The sequence below is a fragment of the Metarhizium brunneum genome, chromosome 2, assembly GCF_013426205.1.
Source record: "Metarhizium brunneum chromosome 2, complete sequence".
Lineage (NCBI taxonomy): Eukaryota > Fungi > Ascomycota > Sordariomycetes > Hypocreales > Clavicipitaceae > Metarhizium > Metarhizium brunneum.
The window spans coordinates 2,865,380-2,887,301 of record NC_089423.1 but is presented as its reverse complement, the minus strand read 5'-3'; the positions used below and the strand labels follow the sequence as shown (position 1 = coordinate 2,887,301).

Genomic DNA, 21,922 nt, shown 5'->3' with positions numbered 1-21,922 from the left:
AATTAGTGCTGATGACTGCGGCGCCGGGCTGGCTTCTGGGATAATATACTCGCGGTTACACGGCTGTCATTACCGGACTAGAGTTTTAATTAATATGCAGCGGCTGTTGCTGCTCTCAGTGCTTGAATTACTGGTTATGCTGAGCAAAGCAGAAAAGAGGTCCATGCCGTAGTTGTACGAGTATAAAATACTGTATATGCTTGAAAACCTCGGCATATATTCTACCTGTCATGGCGATGACGCCCGTTGCTCTACAAAGTTAGAGCATGGGAATGGAAGCAGCAAGTAGTGTTTATTGTTTCTTCTAGCGAGTATCCATCTTCTATATTCCGGGAATGACTGAACAAAGTTAAGAAAAATAGAGACGAATATACATGGAGATGTCAACAGATTAATATCTCAAATCCAAGCTTAGCCGATCGTTGTGTCTAATACAGGTAGCTGCGCGGCTGCCGCCCTCGACATACTCGCTCTCAGGGGGCCCCAAGTACGTGTACCGCAAATCCCCAAGATCCAGAACGAGCTTCTCCAGAATCATGTTGGGCTTGCGGAATCGCACCTCAATAGTGTGAGCGCCGACTGTGGCGTGCCCAATGTTATGGGACTTTTTCCAGACGCAGTCCATGACCGCCACGTTCCAGTCTCGCGGGAGGCCGCGGTCATTGCCGGGATCGTCGTCAGTGAGGCGATATCGCTTGATTTCTCCGCCGTCCCAGCGTATGTCATACTCCATGCGGCTCTGCGGGTCGGTTTCCAGAGTCATGTTGAATTGCAGCTCGAGGTTGGCGTTGTCGCGATCAGAGAGGACATATATTGGGTAGCGCAGGAACGGAATGTCGTCGGGATTGCTCAGGTCGGTGCCAATTGGCAAAGTCACAGACCCTGCAGCGGTGCGGCCCAGGGCTGGAAGAGCCTGATATGGGGATGTAGCCCATTTGCCTGCGTCGATGGCGAGGTGGCCGCTCGTTTCAACGAAGCCAGTGAAGTCAGCAGGGACCCGACTATGACGCACAGTCAAGTGGACTTTTTCGTAGCCATCTCGAGAACCAAAGACTTCGATGAACACCTTTTCATCAAAATTTGCGGGGACTTGCGTCCAGTCAATAGTGAGAACCACCCTGGTGTCGTCATCTTCAGGTTTGAGATGGCCCTGGTACTGAGTGAGCTTGATCCAGTCGTACTGCGGTTTCGCGACCCAGGAGAACGCTTTTGTTCCGCGGTGGAACACTTCAAAATACCGGTCCTGCGGGCCGTACGGAGTGATAAAGGGGAGAGTCACTCCCGGCTCCAGCCACTTGCGGGATGGATGAGTTCGGTCCGAGTCCTCATTGATATGTCCGGGATTGATGCCTTCAATGCCTTCCACAGCAATGCCCATATGCCCAACGCTGGGGTTGGAATCCTCTCTAGTCTGGACGTAGCACAGGCCGTCAATCATATTTCTTGACGGTTGGGCACCAGTATCTCCGTATCCGTAGTGCGGCTGCCTCATGATATGGTTCCACTTGCCACCGTTAATAGTATGGTATTCCATCATGAGATCATGGTCTTTGTTGAGGATTTCGAGACTCCGGTGGAATAGCACATTTGTAGTATTTCGACGCTGCTTGGCAAACAGTTGGTTTCTATACTGGGTTACTCGGAGCAAGGTACACAGATAGGATGCCTTGATAGGGTGGAGAACCAGCTGGAAGAAGGCGGATTTGTACTCCTTGTCTATTTTGGCGTTGATTGTCTTCGCATCCTGCAGCAGAGTCTTCCAACGCGCGACAATATTGTCTGCTTCGTGGTACTTGAGCAGAATAAATGTGTTCACATCGATGTGGTCCTGTTTCCGGAGTGCGACAAGACGGTCAAAGTCGTACCAAGCCTTGGCGATACCCTTGGCGTGTTTGCGCCCAAATTCTCGCGTTGCTAGTTCCTCGTAGTATTGGGGAAAGGAGTCGGCGCTGATGGAGTGGACATTCCAAGCAAGGTCAAACCCAAAGCTCATGGGCACTTCGCAAGGCTTGAGATCGCCAACGTTGAAGACCCAGATGCGATTTGCGCCTTCGGCATGTGCTAGTTGTAGTTGGTGCCATGCTTTCCCCTAAATGTCATGTCAACACAACACTGATTTTACGTACTCGACAATGTAAGCTTACTAGCGTGTTGCTGTTCATCCACCGATAGCATCGAGGATATCCCGTGTATTGGAAGTGGTAGTAGTACTGGTTGAACCGACGTTAGGAAATTTATATAGTGTGTCGTCAGAAGTACTTACTCCGGAGCCGCCCGGGCGTTTCTTCTCTTGCTCATTCGGCAATCGGCGCAGAGAGCCAAAATTATCATCAGAGAAAAGAAGTGTGATGTCTTCTGGAATCTCCAGCCCATCGTCATAATACTGTTGCACCTCATTGTATAGTGCCATCAATTCTTCCACGGAAATCAGCGCCGGCTACTACGACATGAAGGGCGTCAACTTACGCATCACACCGCCCTTGCTCCCGTAATTTTCCTCTATAATACCTCTTTGAACATCAAGAACTTCTGTAAGGATCTTCTTAGGGTCACTGCCGCTAATAGGATTGTCACCTTCTGCTCGCATGCCCATCGTGATGTACGACTCAAAGGGTCGTGCTCTCTCTGCACCAAATTTAAAGTACTCTGTGACCTTTTCCTTATTGATCTCCCAATTCCAAGTGTTCTCTGGCTGTGTGGTGGACCATTCGTTCATGGCGCGTTGCATTGGTTCGTGATGAGAAGTGCCCATTACTATCCCATAACTGTCGGCAAGAGCCTGGTTTTTGGGATCGTCAACGAAGAATGATCTGCCCGGGTACGGGTATCCCCTCCACATGGCGGGCCACATAAAGTTGGCTTTAAGCCGAAGGAGTAGCTCAAACACGAGGTGGTAGAAGTTGGAATCAAACTTGGGGCCGAATTTCTCGTGGACCCAGGAGTCCATCCCTGGTGCTTCATCATTGATAAAAATGCCTCGATATTTGACGCTTGGCTCGCCGTTGCGGGTTGACACAGGGAGAGCATAAATTTCGTCATGAACTTTGGGGGGAACATCCGCCCACCAATGCCATCTGCCATGATGTAAGAAACACAAAAACCTCAAATCTTCGGTCTTTTGAAAACTCACGGAGAGACGCCAATCTGTTCGGACAGAGAGTATATGCCGTAAATAGCACCTCTCTTGTCGCTGCCGGCAATTACCAAGGCGTTGTCATAGCCTTCGGTTGGATTGGACACGCATTGGGTGACCCAGGATTCCCATTTTCCATCAATACCGGAAAAGTCAATTTTCCCGTCAGATCCTAGCTTCTTGATTATTGCCGACTTTGACAGCGTTCCCACGATAACGCAAGATTTAGACTCAACGCGGCCAGTTGCTGTGGTCAGAACGGCATTGCCACCTTGGCCAGTGACTCTAGTAAAGTCTTTGGATAGGTTCTTGGCTGCAATGTGAACTCCTTCAAACTCATCAGGATCAATAAGGATGTCTGCACCAATGAGACTGAATCCTTGGCCCGACTCAAATGTCACAACAGGCTGTTCAAACATGTTGGCGGACGATTCAAACACAAAGCATACCCAAATTCTGACGCAGATAAGAAAGAGGAAGCGATACCGAGCTTCAGGCCTCCTGGATCCAAAGACTTTATACGAGATGTCTCCAATGAAGTACTAATGGCCAAAGTTGTAGTGGTAGTTGTATACGTCACGGGGCGTTGGGATGTGGCAGAAATGCTACACTCCCATCTGCAACAGATCGACACGAGATAGGTTCATGCAACCAGTGTTGGATCACGGGAGTGGCGGATGTCTTGGCAAAATTGGAAATCCCCTGCACCCTTCAACAAGAGCTATACAGATGAGGCTTGACCAGTGACTCTCAGAAGCTCCACGATAAACAAAGACAACCCGAGCAAGACGCCTGCGTAACATCCCCACGCACTTCCACGCTCCCTCCACGCTCCCTCCGCGCCCTTCAACTCAACGGCGCTTCAACGGAAATGCGGGGAAATGGGAGCGAAGCAATGCGGTGGGGTTGTGTGAAACACGACTCCAAAGCTGATTCCCCCCAATACTGCCTCCCCTTGGCAAGCTAATTGGGGTTGGGTCGCTGCTAAATGGTTCACTACGTCTGTTTTCCGAATGGTGTTGCGAGTTGTCCCTGGATTGAGTTGCCTTCTCAGTCACTCCAACATTTCCCGGACGTTGTAGACAAATCACAGGGTACAGTTACTGGAGTCGGCGACCGATTTTTCGCCCCTGCTTGAGGCAGAGGCTTACTCCTGGTTCACAGCAGCGGAAATAGTGACGTAGGACCGCAGTACCGAACAACTGTTGCAGCTGTGTGGCTGCCTATTGAGAACGAAGAGTCCCGGTCATATTCAACATCCTCGTGATAAGATATCCTTGTCGATTCCCATGTAAATGACGTTTGAAAAGCCTATTGTGCATACATCGTTGAATAGTCGCTGTACTTCGTATGCATCTGCTAGGCGTGTATTAAAAGCAGACGACTATTCGTGATTAGACATCCGTGCCTTTTTTGTCAGCCAACCCATTTCGTAACAAGTTCCAGCTGCCACATTGAACAGACCACCGTCCCTGTGACTTGTTGACATTAAGCATCAGATGCATGACCTGCTGTTGCAACCTCGAGAATTTCGTCCTCAAGTCCCGGCACTGCCGCAACTTTGATGCCGGCAGATTTAAGCATTCCTCGGCCAGGGTTCTGACCGACAAACTTTTCTGGTTCCTGTACACCGAGGTAAACCTCCCTTATCCACGACTTTTGCCGTAAAACTCTCTCGACGCAGGGTAATTTGCCGCTGAGGCGCTTGAAACATGGCTCCATGGTCGTATATAATGCGTGAGGAGTTTTGATGATGTCGACTAGACCCTCCTCCTTGGTAGCGTGCTGCTCGGCAAGTTTGATAAAACAGCACTCTTCAGCGTGTGTGTTGCCGTCGCATTCTAGAGTGTATCCTTCGGCGACGACTCGCCCATCATCAAGATTGACCAAGAGGGCACCGACCCGGAAATTGCTCGGCTTTGGTGGTGACTTCTCTGCTAATGCCAGGGCACGTCGCATGAGCGTCTTGTGATCCTGTTCTGTCCTTGAAGCCATAGCTGATGTGGGACGCGGAGGGGCAGAGAGGTTTGTTGATTAGTATAATGCTGCTGGGTACTAGGGAGTCTGCCGAGTCATGGGGGCCGAAACTATTATGCCTTGGATCGTTGAGGGTTGCACTCAACCCAGACATTGGATCTAGATTCCGGGACTGACAAAGTCTGGTGGTTTTGGCGCTGGCACCTGCAGAGCCCCGCCCATTAAACCTCCAGTCCACCCCGAGCCTCAGGCGCGTCCTGACGCGTGACACTTGCATCCCTCCCTCCATGTCAACACAATTTCCTGGCTCCATTCTGTGATTCACACCAGAGGACCAGGATAAAGATATCGAAGATGTCTGATGTCGAGGATTCTGTGGATAATGAGCCACCCGTCATTGACCCCTATGAGGTGCTCGGCCTCCCCCGCGAGGCTACAGCAGACCAAATCAAGAGTGCCTACCGAAAGGCAGCGCTCAGGAACCACCCTGGTGAGCTTCACGTACACGTACCAACCATCCTAATTATGCTAATAGAAACCCTCAGACAAGGTGACCAGGGAACAAAAAGAGGAGGCTCACGCCAAGTTCCAGGAAATTGCCTTTGCCTACGCCGTCCTCTCCGACCCGGCGCGGCGCAAACGATATGACACCACCGGGTCGACGTCAGAATCCATCGTCGACGCAGATGGCTTCAATTGGAGCGATTACTATCGGGAACAATTCAGAGACTCAATATCTGCGGACGCAATTAAGAAATTTGCCGAGAAATACAAGGGCTCTGATGAGGAAAGAGATGATGTTTTGATTGCCTACGAAGAATGTAAAGGCGACATGGACCAGATATACGAACGCGTCATGCTGAGCGATGCCACCGAAGATGACGAGAGATTCCGCAGCATTATTGACGAGGCCATTGCGAAGGAGGACGTGCCAGCCTTCGACTCCTACGCAAAGGAAAGTAAGAAGAAGCGAGCAGCCCGTGTCAAGGCCGCAAAAGCTGAGGCAGAGGAGGCGGAGAATCATGCCAAGGAGATTGGCGTTCACGACATGTTGTTTGCGAAGAAGGGCGCAAAGTCAAAAGGTAGCTCGGAAGATGCGCTGGCAGCCTTGATTCAGAAACGACAGCAAGACAGATCTGCAGACTTCTTGGAACACCTGACTGAGAAGTATGGAGCTAATAGTAGTAAAGGAAAGAAGGGCAAAAAGCGAGCGATGGATGATGTCGAGCCCTCAGAGGAGGCTTTTCAAGCCGCTGCCGCCAAGTTAAAAGGCGGCAAGGCCGCGAAGAAGTCCAAGAAATAGGGTCAAGGGTTATGCATTATTTGGTATCGGTTACCAGGGAGTACGGTTTAGGCTAGGGTTACAGGAAATGGGCAATTGTGCTTTGTGAAATATGGAAATGTAATAGACGAACAGTTCAATCTCCTGACTTGCTGTTATTTGTTCCGGCCGGCGCGTGTTACCATTCAGCGTGGGAACATCAATGATCAATGAATGTCAACGGGTGAGCACATCAGGTATCGACTACTTAAGTACCTAGGTAGTGGGGTTGGGCAGCCGACAGTCTGAGCGGAGCCTGTGCTTGGGCGGCCAACAGCGCCAGGCACTTGCATGTGAGTAACCATGGCAGACCTCAGTGCTACTTAAGTAACCAGTGCGCGGTGCCCTGTCCAGCGTAACCGTCGACTCCATTTCCGTCTTCAATCAAGCCCCTGGTATTGATTCCAGTCATACACATAACCATTGACCTGCTTGGGGGCTCGATTCATGACCCTCCACAAAGGGTGAGACTTGCTTCAATCATGCCATGAGCGAGCAAGCGCAGGTCTTGCCTTACCCACGCTATTGCTTTCACCTGTCGCCGACTGCTAATAATTGGTGTTTGCTTCGCGTGTCCGACATTCACGCCCTCAAGCAGCACGCAGGCTTTGAAGGTGAGCGTCGCAAGAACACTGCAGTTATCGGGCGCTAATGCAGATGACAGGAGAAAACTTTTTCTTCTACAGAAATTTGCCCATCAAATGGGTCCGAGTTGTCGGACCAGTTGTGGCAATAGATGAGTTCCATGGCCGACGCGTCTACACCATCGATGACAGCAGTGGAAAATGCATTGAAGCGTTGATCAATATGCAACCACCCACTCCGGTCAACAATGTAGCAGAATTACAATACCAACCTAGAACGGCTGCTGGTGATGCAGCAAACCCCGGCGCTCTCCATATTTTGGATACACCTGGGCCATATGGCAACGTAGACGTTGGCGATGTAGTCGATGTCAAGGGCGCCTTGTCTACGTTCAGGGACGAGAAGCAGATAAAGATCGAGAAGCTGCTCATAGTGAAAAGTACAGCTCAAGAGATTAAAATGTGGGGAAGGAGATCGAAGTTTCGCCATGAAGTCCTTGACAATCCTTGGATCCTGTCCGATAAAGAGATTCGTCGTTGCCGCAAAGAAGCCGAAGCTTCACAAGCAGGCTCAGAAAGAAAGAAGAAACGTCTTGCAGCCAATTCAGAGGCCAGCACGAGTACAAGGCAAATAAAAGCAAAGGCTCTAGCCCCAGGTTTAAGCCACGAGTCCGTCAAACCAAAGGCGAAAGAGAAGACAAATCTGAAACTTGATACTGCGGCAAGAGTAAAGGCCTTGATACGCCAGGGCTCAGCCAAAGGAAAGTACAGCGCTTTGGGCTTATGATATCCTTTTTGTCTATGGTGTTAATTTGGATCGAGAACATGAGTTCTGCTTGGATTTGGCCTTGTTAGAGACTGGGCCATCGGGGAATTCGAAAGCAGCATCCTGCTTCTCCTTGGCCCTTTGGTCAAGTTGACCGACCCGACAACAGGCCTGTTCGAAACAGACGAAGAGCGGTCAAACATGTACTGTGGCTGGAGATGGATGTATTTAAGACTGCCTCCTGAATCTTAGAATGGACAAATTATCTTGGTACATATAAGAACTTGGGCCAATATACGGCATCGTAGATGGTTGCGTAGGACTACAACGATTCCATTGAGTCGAGTTGGCCACGAAAGCCACAGGTTTAGCTGCTCCTTCCACGTTTGACGGCCACAAACTTGACGGTCGAGAGAAAGAGCAGCATTTCTTCTTGCGTGGTCATGATTGGTTCCCTTTGCGTGAATCTAGTGGAAGCCTATGCGTGCGTGATCCCCTCTTCCTTTCCCCCGCTTCATTTCATCTCGTGACAACCTTGATCGCATTACGACAACAGACGGATAATTAATTATCACCTAAAGATTCACAACGCTTCACCTGTGCTTGATTGGATTCACCAGCCTCTACTTGGTTGGAAATTTGATTCAAATTATCAAGGTATGATAAATCTGGATGATTCTGCCCTAGACAATCACATTCCTGTCATTTGGCTAGCTCGGGCGGGTGATTCAATACCGCAGCAACAAAACATGGCACCCAACATATCTCTGGAATGCTCTATGAAAGGGCCGCGGTATTTCCATTTTATAGACCTCTGTCTCCTTAAACAGCCCGTACAGTGTATTCAATCGACCCCTGGACTTTGTATCAAACCAATTCTGCAACTTGTTCTCACTTGCAATGCACTTAATATGAACTTGCATATAGTATTAGTTCATTGGATTTCCTGGCTAACGTATAGTTCAGGGTATCCGAACTCGATAGAGACCTCAAAAAGCGGAATTCGGCAAAATTTCCCAGGGAAAGATAACAATTTGACTGACCGTTGGCGTAAGAAAGCGGTTATCTTCGACGCATCTACCACACTCTCGAAAATCGAAACCACTCTTGAATCCCTGCCAGCAAACATATCTGCGACAACTCCGGATCCGGATCAAGAGTCTACCTTGATTAAAGATTATCTCAAAGAATCGAAATTTGTGGGAGTAAAGACACCTACTGAATCGAGCACTACTACCTATGCTTTGCCAAACATCAGCTACAAGAAGCCACTTACTGCAGGCAATATCGTGACATACTTAAACACTTCACGGAAAGAAAAAGGAGAACGGCCCTTGAGCAAGCTTTCCTCGGCACAAACAACTCTGCTAATACCAACGGCCACGGGCATATTTAGGAATTTTACCCAAGCAATAGCCTCCACCATGGCATCACAAGACATATTTGCTAAGCCCGTAGATACCAAAGCACCGCCATCCAGTATCCCTGTCCGCAACGATCATCCAGTGCGTCGCAAGGGAATTCAATCGCAGGCGCCTCTACAGACCAACAAGTTTTATTCCAATTTTTTCTTAGGTGACCAAAGATGTCCGAGTTTTACATTCCCATACTCTGTAGCATGGGCCGGCGGGAAGGGTGTAAGCGCTAGTTGGGGAATGTCTTGTTCACATATCGAGGAAAACCAAAGAGTATTCGGCGAAGTGAAGTTTGATGGGGCTTCTTCCTTTTATCTGAACCCAATTGGTATTCAGTCAATGGTTATATCCGCCAGGGAACTTGGAGAGGAAACAACTCTTTCGATGGACAGCGTCACAGCATTTTCTGCAAGGGTCCATCTAAGCAAGAACGAGACAGCGCAACCAGCCATATCTTTTCCATTGGTCCAAGGAATGGCATACATTACGGCACGATTTGATGGCTCGGTGCCCTTGATCCAATCGGGTGTGTTCTTCAAGGCTGTCAGCCGCGTAACAACCAATCCCAAGGAACATGTCACAAAATACAACTTTCACCTAGAAGATGGAACAACGTGGAGGGTATATGCATGGAGAACTAAAGGCGAAGAGCTGGATCTGAAGGTCATAAATAACAACAGGGCCGAATCAAAATCTCCTTTCTACGGCATACTGCAAGTCTGCAAAGATCCCGGCAGCAAGGGCTCTGAAGATCTATTCGATGATGGAGCAGGAGTCTATCCCGTAACACTTGAATTATCAGGATCCGTATTTGGGCAAGAGGGCTCGTACTCTTTCAAGTTCCAGAAAAACGGACACCAACTAGGCCATCTTTATATGTTTGCCTTACCCCATCATCTTTCGTCTTTCAACGGTGAAACAATGAAGCGGGTTCAGGAGGTGCGTCTTCAATCGACCACGAAAGGTGTTGCCACTTTGGTGAAGGGTACTGAATGGGCAATGGTCGAGCGTCATATGCCCACAGAGATGGACTTTGCCCCCTGGCACCCGGAAAATGGGTCCATGAAAGAGTTATCCAGCGAGGCCAAAGGTATAATTCGTGCTGCGGCCGCCAAGGAACTGTCACAAAACATTGCTGCACAAACCAACTTGGACTCCATGTACTTCAGCGGAAAGGTGAGACTTCCTATATCCCATTAGCAATGTTCAATATCTAAGTGAGGTCATCCAGGCGCTTGTTAAATTCGCGACAATTTTGTATGTTGTTCACGAACTACTGGGCGACGAGGCATTGGCGAAAGCAGGGTTAGGTCAATTGAAAGCGGCCTTTGGAACCTTTGCGGCCAACAAGCAGAAGTATCCCCTAGTACACGAAAGCAAGTATCCCATTTTGAGTTTAATGGCTATGAGTACTTACTAACAGCAAGATTTTGTAGCTGCTTGGGGAGGGATAGTCTCGTCAGCAAGTTACAAGACGGGTGACGACGCAGTTGACTTCGGAAATACCTACTATAACGACCATCACTTCCACTACGGTTACCATATCCTCGCCGCAGCTACTATTGGATATCTTGATCCAGAATGGGTCAATGCGAACCGTGACTACGTGAATTTGTTGGTCCGCGACGTTGCAAACCCCAGTGAAGATGACAAGTTCTTTCCTTTATGGCGCAGCTTTGACTGGTATCATGGTCACAGTTGGGCTCATGGTCTTTATGCCGCCATGGATGGCAAGGTGTGCTGCCCGCATCAAGTCACTTGTTCCACAATGTATCTGACGTCAATTTAGGACCAGGAGTCTAGCTCTGAGGACGTGATGTGTGCCTACGCGCTCAAAATGTGGGGGAGAGTCAGTAAGAACTCTGATCTCGAAATGAGGTGAAGCTGACGTCGCGACGTATTGCAAAATATCAGCAAAGTTAATGCTAACCAGGGCATTTAGGGGAAACCTACAACTGTCCATTATTTCACGGAGCCTGCAAAGCTACTATTTGTACAAGAAAGACAATACAGTGCAACCGCAGCAGTTTATCGGCAACAAAGTGGCGGGAATTCTTTTCGAGAACAAAATTGATCACACGACATACTTTGATCCTAATATTGAGGCTATCCAAGGTATACACATGATACCAATCTTGCCAGCAACACCGTTCGTACGCGATCAAGGGTTCGTCAGGGAGGAATGGGAGGCATTCTTTGACAAAGGGAGAGTGGATAGCATTCGGAATGCCTGGAAAGGAATTATTTACGGTAATTATGCCACTATTGAACCAAAAAAGGCATGGGAGTTTTTCACCTCGCGAGACTTTGACCCTCAATGGCTTGACGGAGGCGCATCCATGACTTGGTTCATGGCATATTCGGCAGGTTTGTCATAATGACACAAGATTCTGAGTTGAGCGCTTGCTGACTAGGAAACAGCACTGGGTGGCCTCTGAGGTGTCAAGAAATTGCTGTATTGGGATATACATATTGGTATAGATTAGCGAATCGCGTCAGGCAAGGGCTCATTTGTCTTATTAACATGAGCATGACTGTAGAAAGTTTGTTTAGATGGGCTCACCGTTGGATTTGCAAAAATAGATGGCAGAGTAGAAAATGGACTGCGATGCGAAATTGTACGGGTTACACCACTCCAACTGGTGTGACTCAAGGCTCCGATGCCATTTATTTCTAGAACAGAAATGTAATAGCACGAATTCATTGCAGGCTGACGACTGCAGTGCGATGAGGCTGGTATTGGGCCATTTTATGAAAGGTGCAATCATTTGAATTCTCGAGGGGACGGTTAAGGTTTGATGTACGACGTGAGAGATTAGTTGATGCTTTAGGAAGTCACAGACTCACAGCTGGCTGTGCGTGTTCCAAAAGAGCACCTACAGTCGAGTAGGAGCACGGGTTGTGACGGGGTGACACAGCCTCATTTGACACGAGTTCATCCAGAATCAAAGCGATGCTGCCAAATCTGGCTAATGGAGCTGGGAGCTGGGAGCTGGGAGCCATGAGCCACACGGTTAGGGGATTTAGGCCCCTGCTCCCCAAGGAGCTTATTTTCTACTTTATTTGGAGTTTGGGAGGCTTGAAGTAAAGGCTAAGGGCTAAGTGCATAGCCTGTCTAAGTACAGGTACCTTGGGGCAGAGTAACATGCTTGAGAGTACGCGAGTATGGGGTACCGAGGCATATGGGCCGCCATGGTTGGCCTGGGCCCTTGGCTCTGAGCCTCTCAAGCCATGAAGGGTCTGATGATGGGTGCCGTGCCATTGGAGGGGGCAAAAGTAAAACATTAAAAAATCAAAATCAATGACCGGCCCTGCAAAGAGCAGATCATAATGCATTAATAAACGCCTCGATGAGCATTGCGAAGAACGAGGCACAAAGTGGCTGCGCTCAAGGCATAGCCACCGCTGCTGCTCAAGTGGTTGTACTCTGGACTGTCTCGAATGGCCGGGGCTGCTTGAAATTGACAGATGATGTCTGGTACTTGATTGTGGACTCGGCAGTTAAATGGCACAGTTAGGAGACCGAGAGATCGCAAACCAAGGACAAGATTTGGTTGCTGCAGGCTGATGTCAGTGATGCAAATGAGGTGAAGACAGACTGACTCTCTTTTTTGGCGTCGAGTGGCGCGAGGCAGCCCACGACGCGGCAAAGATGCGCTGGGACCCTTGTCAAGGCCACGAGTGGGTACGGAGTTGTCGTCCAATTGATTCACCAATTGACCCCTAAACTTGGACGCGAGGCGGTACAGCCGGAAGCTCGCAAACACGTCGACGTCAACCGTACTGGTCGTACTACAGCATTTGCCTCTTGGCGGCGGCGGCGGCGACGACGACGACGACGCAAACAAAAACCATGACTGGCGCGGCCTGTCTGGTGTGTGAATTTACCACCTCCGAGGATGGTTGAGATGTCGACGGTGTGACGTCGGAAGGAGGCCTCCAAGGCTGGCCAGGGACCGGTGACAAGGACCAGGGGCCCGGGGCCATTTTCTCGCATGCAGCTGCAAGGCCAAGACACGATCGCGTGAGATGGGTCAAACTCTTTGTTGCGAGGGCGATGGACCGACAGCACATGAGTGGAGGAGGCGGCGGCGGCTTGCAACCTTGACCAAACAGCAGCCGCTGCAGCAGCGACGCTATGCCTGAAACGTGAAGCTCCAGCCTGGTCGCTACCAACTTTAAGGCATTGGGGAGCTGCTGCTAGCTGTGATGCTCGCCTAGCTCCCAGTTAGCTCGCCGCCAGCTCCACGAAACACCGTCAAGCAATTGATTGAGGCCTCGCTCTTTTATGAGCCTCATGTTCCTCCTCCACCACCGCCGACACCACCCACCAAACATCCATATCAACGTCCATCGTCACGTCAACCACGCCGCTTTGTTGGCCTTCATTTCCGCCCTCCCACCCCCAAACGTCTGAGCACGAGCAACACCGAACACGACCCATTGTGCCGCTATCCTAGCCGTCCTCCCCCCCGTTGATCCCACCCACACTCTGTTGTATACGGAGTAGAGCTTGTCTGTCTGGAGCTCTGAGATCAAACCTCAAAACCTCATCGCGAACAAAGGCCCCCTGCCTCTCCTCTACGTCGGCCAATTCGAGGCGACCGAAGCAATGGTCTTTGGCGGATTGTGTAAGTTCAGTCTCAGTTCTCATTATTGTCATAGCCACCACCATCATCGCTATTACATGTATTCCGCCTCTTCCGCGGCAGCCTGTTCAAATACCGTCCACCAGCCCTCCAACTACTGGCTTGGTGATGTGAGATGCTTGTGATACTCACCATCATGGCCGGGCCTCCCAGTCTTGTTGCTGTCCAGGTCCAGGGCGATGGCACTGGCCTCTGTCGCGTTTGTTGGACCAGTCCATGCCTGAAACCATGGCCACGATTGTTCTTTCGAGATGCCCTCGTTTCAAACAACCCCCGTTCCCCATCCACACACCCTCACTTCACTTGCCTCTCACTGGACGCCACAAAAATAGACTACTGGCGCCAGATACCCGGATGTTCATCAGAATGTCCAGAAATGCTTGGTTATTACCTAGGTAGTAGTTATCACGCCTCCTACCATATCCCTTCGTCACTCCCCACCTGCAAATACATCTACACGTATTCCTCTCGACTCTTTGCCTGCTCCCTGTCAATACCCCAACGTCTCGCTCCATATTTTTGTATCCTCCGGCATCCTGGCAGCTTTTGCTGGCCCTTGGTCAGGTTTCCGTTCTCGCCCTTCCCTTTCGTTCTCACACCTAGTGTATTTCTCGACAGTTGTTCACTGTCGCCAGAGACACCAAGGCTCGTCTCCAATCTCTCACGAGCTTTCTCAATCCCTGTGTCCCTCGCGAGCGTTGCTTTACCCCGATATTATCGGCAAGAGCAGCTCGGCATCTCGTTTCTCCCCGGTCCTCCTCCAGTCAAGGACGGTCTCGACCAACCTCGAAAGCCGTGCACGAATCGAGAAGCTGTGGCAGTAGTTTGTCTACTGTTTCAAATCGGCAGTCAGTTGATGCTAATTCACATTTGCTTATACCGCAGTCAACCAGTCGTCTAAAAAGCTCTATCGCCAAATGTCTTCCAGATCTAATCGCTTTGCCAACGAGCAAACGCCGCTAATTAATGGCGAGTCTGCTTCGTCGGCTCAGGCTGGCAATCATACTCAGCACCAGCACAAAACCGGCGTCAGGACCTTTCTATTTGATAGAGAGCATACTCCCGGAAATGACAGCGAATCAATCGCGGTGCGCAGCGCCGCGTATACCTGGCATGTCACCAAAGTGACCCTCCTGAGCGGTAAGTCTCTCCCCAGTACGGCCTAGAATTGACTCTATATATTTATATATCGAGGTTGATTGCCTATTATCGCTGTCTCTCCGCTGTACTTACGACTAACCTGCTCACGATGCGTAGGCTATGTCAACTTCCTCCTCGTAATGGTCCCTATCGGCATCGTGGCTGGCGCGCTCAACTGGAACCCAACCGCCGTCTTCACCATCAACTTCTTAGCCATCATCCCACTTGCTGCGGTTCTCTCCTTTGCCACCGAAATGCTTGCGAGTAAATTGGGCCAGGCCATGGGCGGCTTGCTGAACGCAACATTTGGAAACGCTGTGGAATTGATTGTATGTGCCATCTATGTGGTTCTCGGCTTGCATCTGAGGAAGCAAATATATCAGAGCTGACTATTCTTATCATATTACAGGTCAGCATTGTCGCCCTGAAAGATGGCCAGATTGTGGTCGTGCAGTCATCAATGCTTGGTTCCATCTTGTCCAACTTGCTTCTTGTTATGGGAATGTGCTTCCTTTTTGGTGGATTAGTACACCGAGGCACCAATGGAGACGGCAGGGAGCAGTCTTTCTCCGCCGCCGTCGCCCAGACGACATGCTCCCTCATGACGCTATCCTCTGCCTCTCTTGTCATTCCCGCAGCCGTAAGTAGTATATTGCGCCAGTCGTGGTACCTGTTCAAGGCCCTCTGTTGCTGACTCTGTCTTTTAGCTTTATGCTGTCCTAGCTCAGAACGGATCGCAAGACAAGAATAGTAGCATTCTGATTCTGTCACGAGGCACTGCCATTATTCTGTTGCTACTTTATATCATGTACCTCGTTTTCCAACTGCGAACCCACAGCAACCTTTTTGATGAAGAAACTCAACAAGAAGGCGAGGAGGAGGAAGATGCCAGCATTGGACCTGTTGCTGCCGGCATTGTTCTGGTTGTTGTTACGGTCCTGGTGGCCATTTGCGCCGAGTACCTTGTCGGAACCATCGATGATATAGTCGAGAGTGCGAATATCAGCAAGGCGTTTATTGGTCTGATTCTGATTCCTATCGTTGGCAACGCTGCTGAGCACGTCACTGCTGTGGTTGTGGCCCTCCGCGACAAGATGGACCTCGCTATGGCTGTTGCCATTGGCTCTAGCATCCAGATTGCTCTTGGTGTTACTCCTTTCCTGGTCATTGTTGGATGGATTATCGGGCAGCCAATGTCGTTGCACTTTGAGACTTGTAAGCTTCGTCCCTGGCAACACCCCTATCATTCTTTAAAAATACGAATAACGCTGATAACATGTCTAGTCCAAACCGTCGCATTTGCCGTATCGGTTCTAGTCGTCACATACACCGTCCAAGATGGCAAATCTAATTATCTCGAAGGAGCCATGCTTTTGGGTTTATACCTTATTATCGCTGTCGCCTTTTACGCAACGCCCAGCGACGCCTTTGACGGGAGCTTTGCTCAATTGCTGGGTAAATCCTCATGATGGTCACAATCCAAAATGCGTCCAGCAAATTTGGATATAGTGGCGGGAAAAGCAGTCTTTGAATACGTTATAATTCTGCCAAGACTATGTATTTTTTTTTTTGTTGATGAAATCAGGGTTTGGGTAGGGGGTTAAAAAACTAGGAAGTGCAGAAACGCTGTCAACTTTTGGCTCGGTGCCATGGCTCTACGCCGCCATGTCTAGCTCGCTAGACGGGGTTCTCTTTATGTTTGTGCAGTTGTTGAATGACAACTGAGTTTTTTTGTATTACGGCGTTGAGGCATCAAATTTATTTTCTTATCCAGTCACATTGGCCATGAAATGCTTCTTCTATAGATACATGTCGTCTATACGTGTTGCCATGAAAATCCAACCCATAAAATATTGTCATGGCCAAACAGCCTAGGCAGTTGGCTTCGACATTGGCGCAATAATGCCCTGTTTCATGAGAACCCTTGGCTTTGTGCTATCCTGGAAGGTTTCCTTGGTCATCCATTCCGGTCCGACAGGTAATCTAAGCGACCTCTCATATTGGGCCCTTGACTCAAAAGGATGAGGGAGCTGGGTCGCGAGGTAGCGATCATTCTACGTTGCATTGTCTTGTTAGTCCAACTGCTTCCCAGGCAAGATGCCGTAATGAAATGGGGCGATAAACGGTCGGCGGGGAATTTGGGGGGGAGGGCCAACGACTGTACCTTTTTGATCCTCTTCTCATTGATAATCACCCTGTCCAGCTTGGCGTCCTTCCTGTCCTTCTTCTTGATGCCCTCTACTTTTGTCAGGAAGCGGCCCTGGTGCCTCTTTTTCTCGCGATTGCTGACGCCGTCGCCGACCCAGGACCCCCATCCCGGAAGGGTATTGTCGATGACCTTGTCGTCGTCTGCTTCGGCGATTTCGCCTTTTTCGCGGGCGAACTCGGCGACCACTTCGTCTCCTGCAAAGGCGCGTGCCACGAGGGCCTGGTCCCGGATGGCGAGGGGCATGTGCTGCTCTGCTTCGGAGCCATCTTCGTCGCTGTCGTTTTTGCGGCTGTCGCTGTCGCGGTTGCTGTTGCTGTTTGTAGGTCTGGATTTTGGCTGCGAGGCGACGAGGACGTTGGCGCTCAGATCGAGGTCTTCGCCGCGCAAGGGGGCGGATTTCTTGCGCCGGGTTTCGCCGCGTGACCAGGCGCCTGTTGTGGAGGATGAAGGTTCTGGTGGCTGCTTCGTGGTGGCGGTGGTGTTGTTGATGATGATGTCGACGTCTGTATCTTGGGGCCCTGGCACTCGGCTGCGTTTGGGCGCACGGGTTGATGTGTCGAGGGCGGGTTTGGCGGATGAGTCTGCTGTGCCGTAGCTTCTGCGGCCGACCTCGTCGTCGGCTTGCATATCGTCGGAGTCGTCTGCCGAGTCGCCATCCAGGTCGCGGCGGATTTGACGAATCATGTCGTCATTTGCTTGTTTCTTGGCCGCTTCGGCCTTCTGCATGAATTTCATGCTCATCAATTTTGACTGAGGCTCGTCGTCGTCCTCTTCCAGCTCCCTTAGCTGGCGTCGAATATCGTCCTCGTCATCACTGCCCGAACTACTGGTTGCATCGGAGTCAGAGTCGCCGTCGACGCCCGCCTTGCCTTCTTTTCGTCGACGAAGCTCTTCGTCCTTTCTTGCCATTTCTGTCAAGCCGGTGCGGAAGTCATCGTCCCAGACGGCACGCTTCGCCTTGGATCCAATCTTGGCCCATTTGCTCTCCTTGTGTCGCTGGCCAACACGTTCTAAGGCGCGTCGGCGGTCCTGTGCTTCTCTCTCCTCTTCGGAGTCAATCTCTCCGGCTTCCTCCATAGCTTCCTTGGCAGCCATTTCGTCGCGTTCCCGTTGTTTTCGGTGAACTCTGTGATATGCTTTGCTCTTAATCTTTTTGATGCGCTTGGCTCGCTTTGCTTCTCTGGAATTAAGTTCTCGCTCCATTCGTTTTCGGGCCAGGACTTCTTTCCGTGAGAGCAAGTTACCCTCGTCGTCGTACTCTTGAGGTTTGGGCTTGGGCTCCTTGTTCATAGAAAGACCGCTCTGTTCCATGATAGACATGATGGCAGATTCGAGCTCGTTGCTGGGCTTGGCTGAGCTGAGAGGCTGAATCTCCGAAGTGTCTAGGCCGGCCGTGGCTGAATTTTGAGGAAGCGGGAACACAATATGCTCGGCTCTGCGGTTCTGCTTGACAGTTTCCGTCCATTTATCTAGGGTCTCATTGGTCTTTTCGTATGCAACGCTTCGGTCCAGCCGACCTTGCTCACGTCGGGAGAGTGGCACAGCCAATTTCTGAGCGACCCCGGGTCGCTTCTCTTTGGTTTCCTTGTTCATCAGCTTGAGGGACTTCTTCATTAATGGATCATTCAGTCCTGAGAGACCCAAGTCTTTGAGAGAAAGCTTTTGTCCGGCGCTCGACTTCGTTTTGTCGTCATCATTTTCGCCACCGTACTGTGAAATGAGTCCCTTCAACGCATTCAATTTTTCGGGGTCAGCTTCGGTATCATCATCGTCTTCACTTTCGTCATCATCAGACTCGGCATCCTCCTCCGACTCGTCTCCGTCCTCTTCTGAGTCCCCAGAGCCAGATTCGTCGTCCGCCTCGGGCTCGTCATCTGATTCCTCCTCCCACTGATCCAGAGCGGTCGCCAAATCAATAGCATCTGCGCCAAGAGTCTCTCCTTCGTCATCATTCGAGTCATCTTCTGAGTCGTCATCCTGCTGTTAGATCATTAGCAGAGCCCACGTATGTCGTACAACTTTCCGGTAACGTACAGGCTTCGACTTGCTGCCTCGGAATGAATACTCCTCAAATTTCTCATTGTCACTATCTCCAAATGCATCATCGCTCTCTATTTCAGAATCTTCGTCGTCGTCCCTCAAACCGCCCAGGCGCCATTCATTGCCTTCACTGTCACTGCCATCCTCGCCATCGCCATCTGCCCGTGATGGGCCCTTGGCTTTCTTTCTTCGGGGCTGCTCTTCCTCATCTTCGTCTTCGTCTTCGTCCTCGCCAGCCTCGTCTCGTCCATGTTTTCTCTCAATTTCGGCATCGAGTTCCCTTGCTCGCGGCGTTCTCTTGTATTTCGTGGGGTACATATCCTGCGCAATTCCAAAGGCATTGAGAGCATTCTTCTGCGACCTCGCCTTGGAGCCCTTTTTCCCGCCCGCTTTGGCCTTGGGCGCGGCCATCAATGACCGGCCATGCGATTGTCGTCCCGGCATTTTGTTGGAAACAAATGGCCGTTCTGTTCTTGTCCTTGTAATCGTGGTGACGATTTTGGTGGCGGCAGTGAAGAAAGACTCTTGCACCAATTTTCTGCCGGCCTTAAAAAAAATTGGCGGTGAGCAGCCACTATTTGGCGGGGACCCTTGGGTCGCGGTCCCACCTATCAGCTCACTCTTATTTCCGCCTACGTTCATGTTCGACTGTGGTCAGACATCGGGAACCACGGACTTTTCCTCCGAATACCCGTCGCCCATCGCACCTCTGTCTTCTTGTCGCTGGTTGCCATCGGCGTCACGGCAGCATGGCTCTCATTGTTCCTGGAATAAGGAGGGTAGCCCTACAGGCTCCCTCCAGGTTCTTCGTCTGCAACCAATGCCTCCGACAAACCGCTGCGTCACGGCCGCGGTTCGCATCGCGCATTCTGAATGTCGTACGATCTCGAAGCTTTGCGGACGCGAAACCCACGACGCCGCTGGGAACAATGGCCGACCATGTTGCTTCCCGATCTGCATCTATGCACGCCCAGGAACTCTCCAAGACGGCTTTGCCTAAAACAAACCCCAAGAGTGTGGCATATTGGTTGATTGGTAGCGCCGTCAGTGTGTTTGGTATCGTCGTCTGGGGAGGTCTGACGAGGTTGACTGAATCTGGGTACGCAATATCAACCCATTACTACCTCGGTAAATTTTCACAAGCATGGTCCGTCTAACATCCAATCAAATTGTAGACTTAGCATCACGGAATGGCGTCCCGTTACCGGTTCACTACCTCCCATGTCTCAGGAAGACTGGAACTCCGAATTCGAGAAATACCGAGCGTCCCCCGAATTCAAGCTTCTCAACCCACACATGACCATTGATGAATTCAAAAAGATCTACTTTATGGAATGGGCACATCGTGTCTGGGGCCGCTTCATTGGATTATCCTTCGTCCTACCCACCGTGTACCTCATCGCCCGCCGGAGAGTCACTACCAAGATGGCCTTCAACCTCGTAGGCATATCCGCACTAATCGGCTTCCAAGGCTTCATCGGCTGGTGGATGGTCAAGTCCGGTCTAAAGGACGACTTGTTCGCCCCCGGCTCGCACCCTCGCGTCTCGCAATACCGCCTCACTGCACATCTGGCCACCGCATTCGTCTGCTACTCGTGGATGCTCCTCTCCGGCCTGGCTATCCTCCGCACGCACCGACTCCTTGCCGACCCCAAAGCCGCCATGTCGGCGCTTCGGGCCCTCCAGAACCCTGCGCTGAATGCCTTCCGCCGCTCCGTCTTTGCACTTGCAACCCTCACCTTCATCACCATCATGTCTGGAGCCCTGGTTGCCGGCCTCGACGCGGGCCTCATCTACAATGAATTCCCCAAGATGGGTCTAGGCCTGACACCACCGAAAGCCGAGCTCTGGGACAAATTTTACTGCCGCAAGGAAGATGGCTCTGACCTCTGGTGGCGCAACATACTCGAGAACCCCAGCACCGTGCAAATGGACCATCGCATTCTCGCCGTTTCGACGTTCTGTGCCATTTTAGCCCTCTTTGCCTACTCCCGGACGGGTCGTGTCGCTGCCGCTCTGCCCAAGGATGCAAAAAAGGGAGCTACAGGCCTAGTTCATCTTGCTTCCATGCAGGTTGCCCTCGGTATATCCACGCTGATTTACATGGTGCCGGTCCCCCTGGCCGCAGCTCACCAGGCTGGTAGCCTCGCTGTCTTGACAGGCGCCCTGGTCCTGGCACATCGGCTGAGAGTACCCAGGCCAACGCTGCGCATGATTGAGCAGCGACTAAAGCAGCTCAAGCAATAATCAGCCAGGCAGCGCTTGAAAATGTATTAATATTGTACAAAGTAAAAGAACGAGGCAACATCGTTGTAGAATAAAGGGGGAACAAAAAGACGGGTGGGTGCACATAGATACCGGGTTGGCTACATCGTCTCTCGACTCAATTTTCTTTCTTTAGATTCATGTGTCCCACAAAATAGAATGTATTTGCATTAAAGTCTTGGTTCTCGTTAACATGCGTACCCACCCGCCCAGTATGCAGACGAACCTAATTCTGAAAGAAAAATGAAAATAGAACCGAAGGCTTGGAAAGTTCTAACTCAAAACTTTTGTTGTTCATACTAACACATCATGAGCAGCTGCAGAAGCCGCCAAAATAAAATGGTTCCTTATTCATTACAATGTCCGCGGATCGTATAAATGGGTAAATTCATCGAACTTTTCTCTGGGTCTTTTCTCCCAGCA

The 21,922-nt window shown here is 50.6% G+C and overlaps 8 protein-coding genes across 8 annotated transcripts; 5 read left to right on the top strand and 3 right to left on the bottom strand.

Annotated features, from left to right (window-relative positions):
- Positions 1 to 391: 391 nt before the first annotated feature.
- On the bottom strand, positions 392 to 3,552 carry G6M90_00g038290 (uncharacterized protein; the record flags this gene model as incomplete). Its single annotated transcript, XM_014691701.1, has 5 exons — positions 392 to 2,089; positions 2,145 to 2,210; positions 2,264 to 2,415; positions 2,467 to 3,074; positions 3,131 to 3,552. 5 exons carry the CDS (start codon positions 3,550 to 3,552, stop codon positions 392 to 394), a joined length of 2,946 nt encoding a protein of 981 aa, XP_014547187.1.
- Positions 3,553 to 4,621: 1,069 nt separating this feature from the next.
- RIB2 (Bifunctional protein RIB2) lies at positions 4,622 to 5,128 on the bottom strand (the record flags this gene model as incomplete). Its single annotated transcript, XM_014691700.1, has 1 exon — positions 4,622 to 5,128. The coding sequence occupies one exon, from the start codon at positions 5,126 to 5,128 to the stop codon at positions 4,622 to 4,624; it is 507 nt and encodes a 168-aa protein (XP_014547186.1).
- Positions 5,129 to 5,464: 336 nt separating this feature from the next.
- G6M90_00g038270 (uncharacterized protein) lies at positions 5,465 to 6,413 on the top strand (the record flags this gene model as incomplete). Its single annotated transcript, XM_014691699.1, has 2 exons — positions 5,465 to 5,600; positions 5,656 to 6,413. The coding sequence occupies 2 exons, from the start codon at positions 5,465 to 5,467 to the stop codon at positions 6,411 to 6,413; spliced, it is 894 nt and encodes a 297-aa protein (XP_014547185.1).
- A 505-nt stretch (positions 6,414 to 6,918) lies between these two features.
- On the top strand, positions 6,919 to 7,802 carry G6M90_00g038260 (uncharacterized protein; the record flags this gene model as incomplete). The annotated part of the gene is made up of 2 exons (XM_014691698.1): positions 6,919 to 7,045; positions 7,096 to 7,802. The coding sequence occupies 2 exons, from the start codon at positions 6,919 to 6,921 to the stop codon at positions 7,800 to 7,802; spliced, it is 834 nt and encodes a 277-aa protein (XP_014547184.1).
- A 1,403-nt stretch (positions 7,803 to 9,205) lies between these two features.
- G6M90_00g038250 (uncharacterized protein) lies at positions 9,206 to 11,574 on the top strand (the record flags this gene model as incomplete). The annotated part of the gene is made up of 5 exons (XM_066130236.1): positions 9,206 to 10,372; positions 10,428 to 10,572; positions 10,633 to 10,931; positions 10,986 to 11,074; positions 11,139 to 11,574. 5 exons carry the CDS (start codon positions 9,206 to 9,208, stop codon positions 11,572 to 11,574), a joined length of 2,136 nt encoding a protein of 711 aa, XP_065986401.1.
- Positions 11,575 to 14,762: 3,188 nt separating this feature from the next.
- VCX1_1 (Vacuolar calcium ion transporter) lies at positions 14,763 to 16,454 on the top strand (the record flags this gene model as incomplete). Its single annotated transcript, XM_014691696.1, has 5 exons — positions 14,763 to 14,985; positions 15,103 to 15,314; positions 15,395 to 15,625; positions 15,693 to 16,200; positions 16,270 to 16,454. 5 exons carry the CDS (start codon positions 14,763 to 14,765, stop codon positions 16,452 to 16,454), a joined length of 1,359 nt encoding a protein of 452 aa, XP_014547182.1.
- A 402-nt stretch (positions 16,455 to 16,856) lies between these two features.
- On the bottom strand, positions 16,857 to 19,678 carry UTP14 (U3 small nucleolar RNA-associated protein 14; the record flags this gene model as incomplete). Its single annotated transcript, XM_014691695.1, has 3 exons — positions 16,857 to 17,039; positions 17,150 to 19,174; positions 19,229 to 19,678. The coding sequence occupies 3 exons, from the start codon at positions 19,676 to 19,678 to the stop codon at positions 16,857 to 16,859; spliced, it is 2,658 nt and encodes an 885-aa protein (XP_014547181.1).
- A 305-nt stretch (positions 19,679 to 19,983) lies between these two features.
- etp1 (Electron transfer protein 1) lies at positions 19,984 to 21,481 on the top strand (the record flags this gene model as incomplete). Its single annotated transcript, XM_014691694.1, has 2 exons — positions 19,984 to 20,333; positions 20,410 to 21,481. 2 exons carry the CDS (start codon positions 19,984 to 19,986, stop codon positions 21,479 to 21,481), a joined length of 1,422 nt encoding a protein of 473 aa, XP_014547180.1.
- Positions 21,482 to 21,922: the final 441 nt, after the last annotated feature.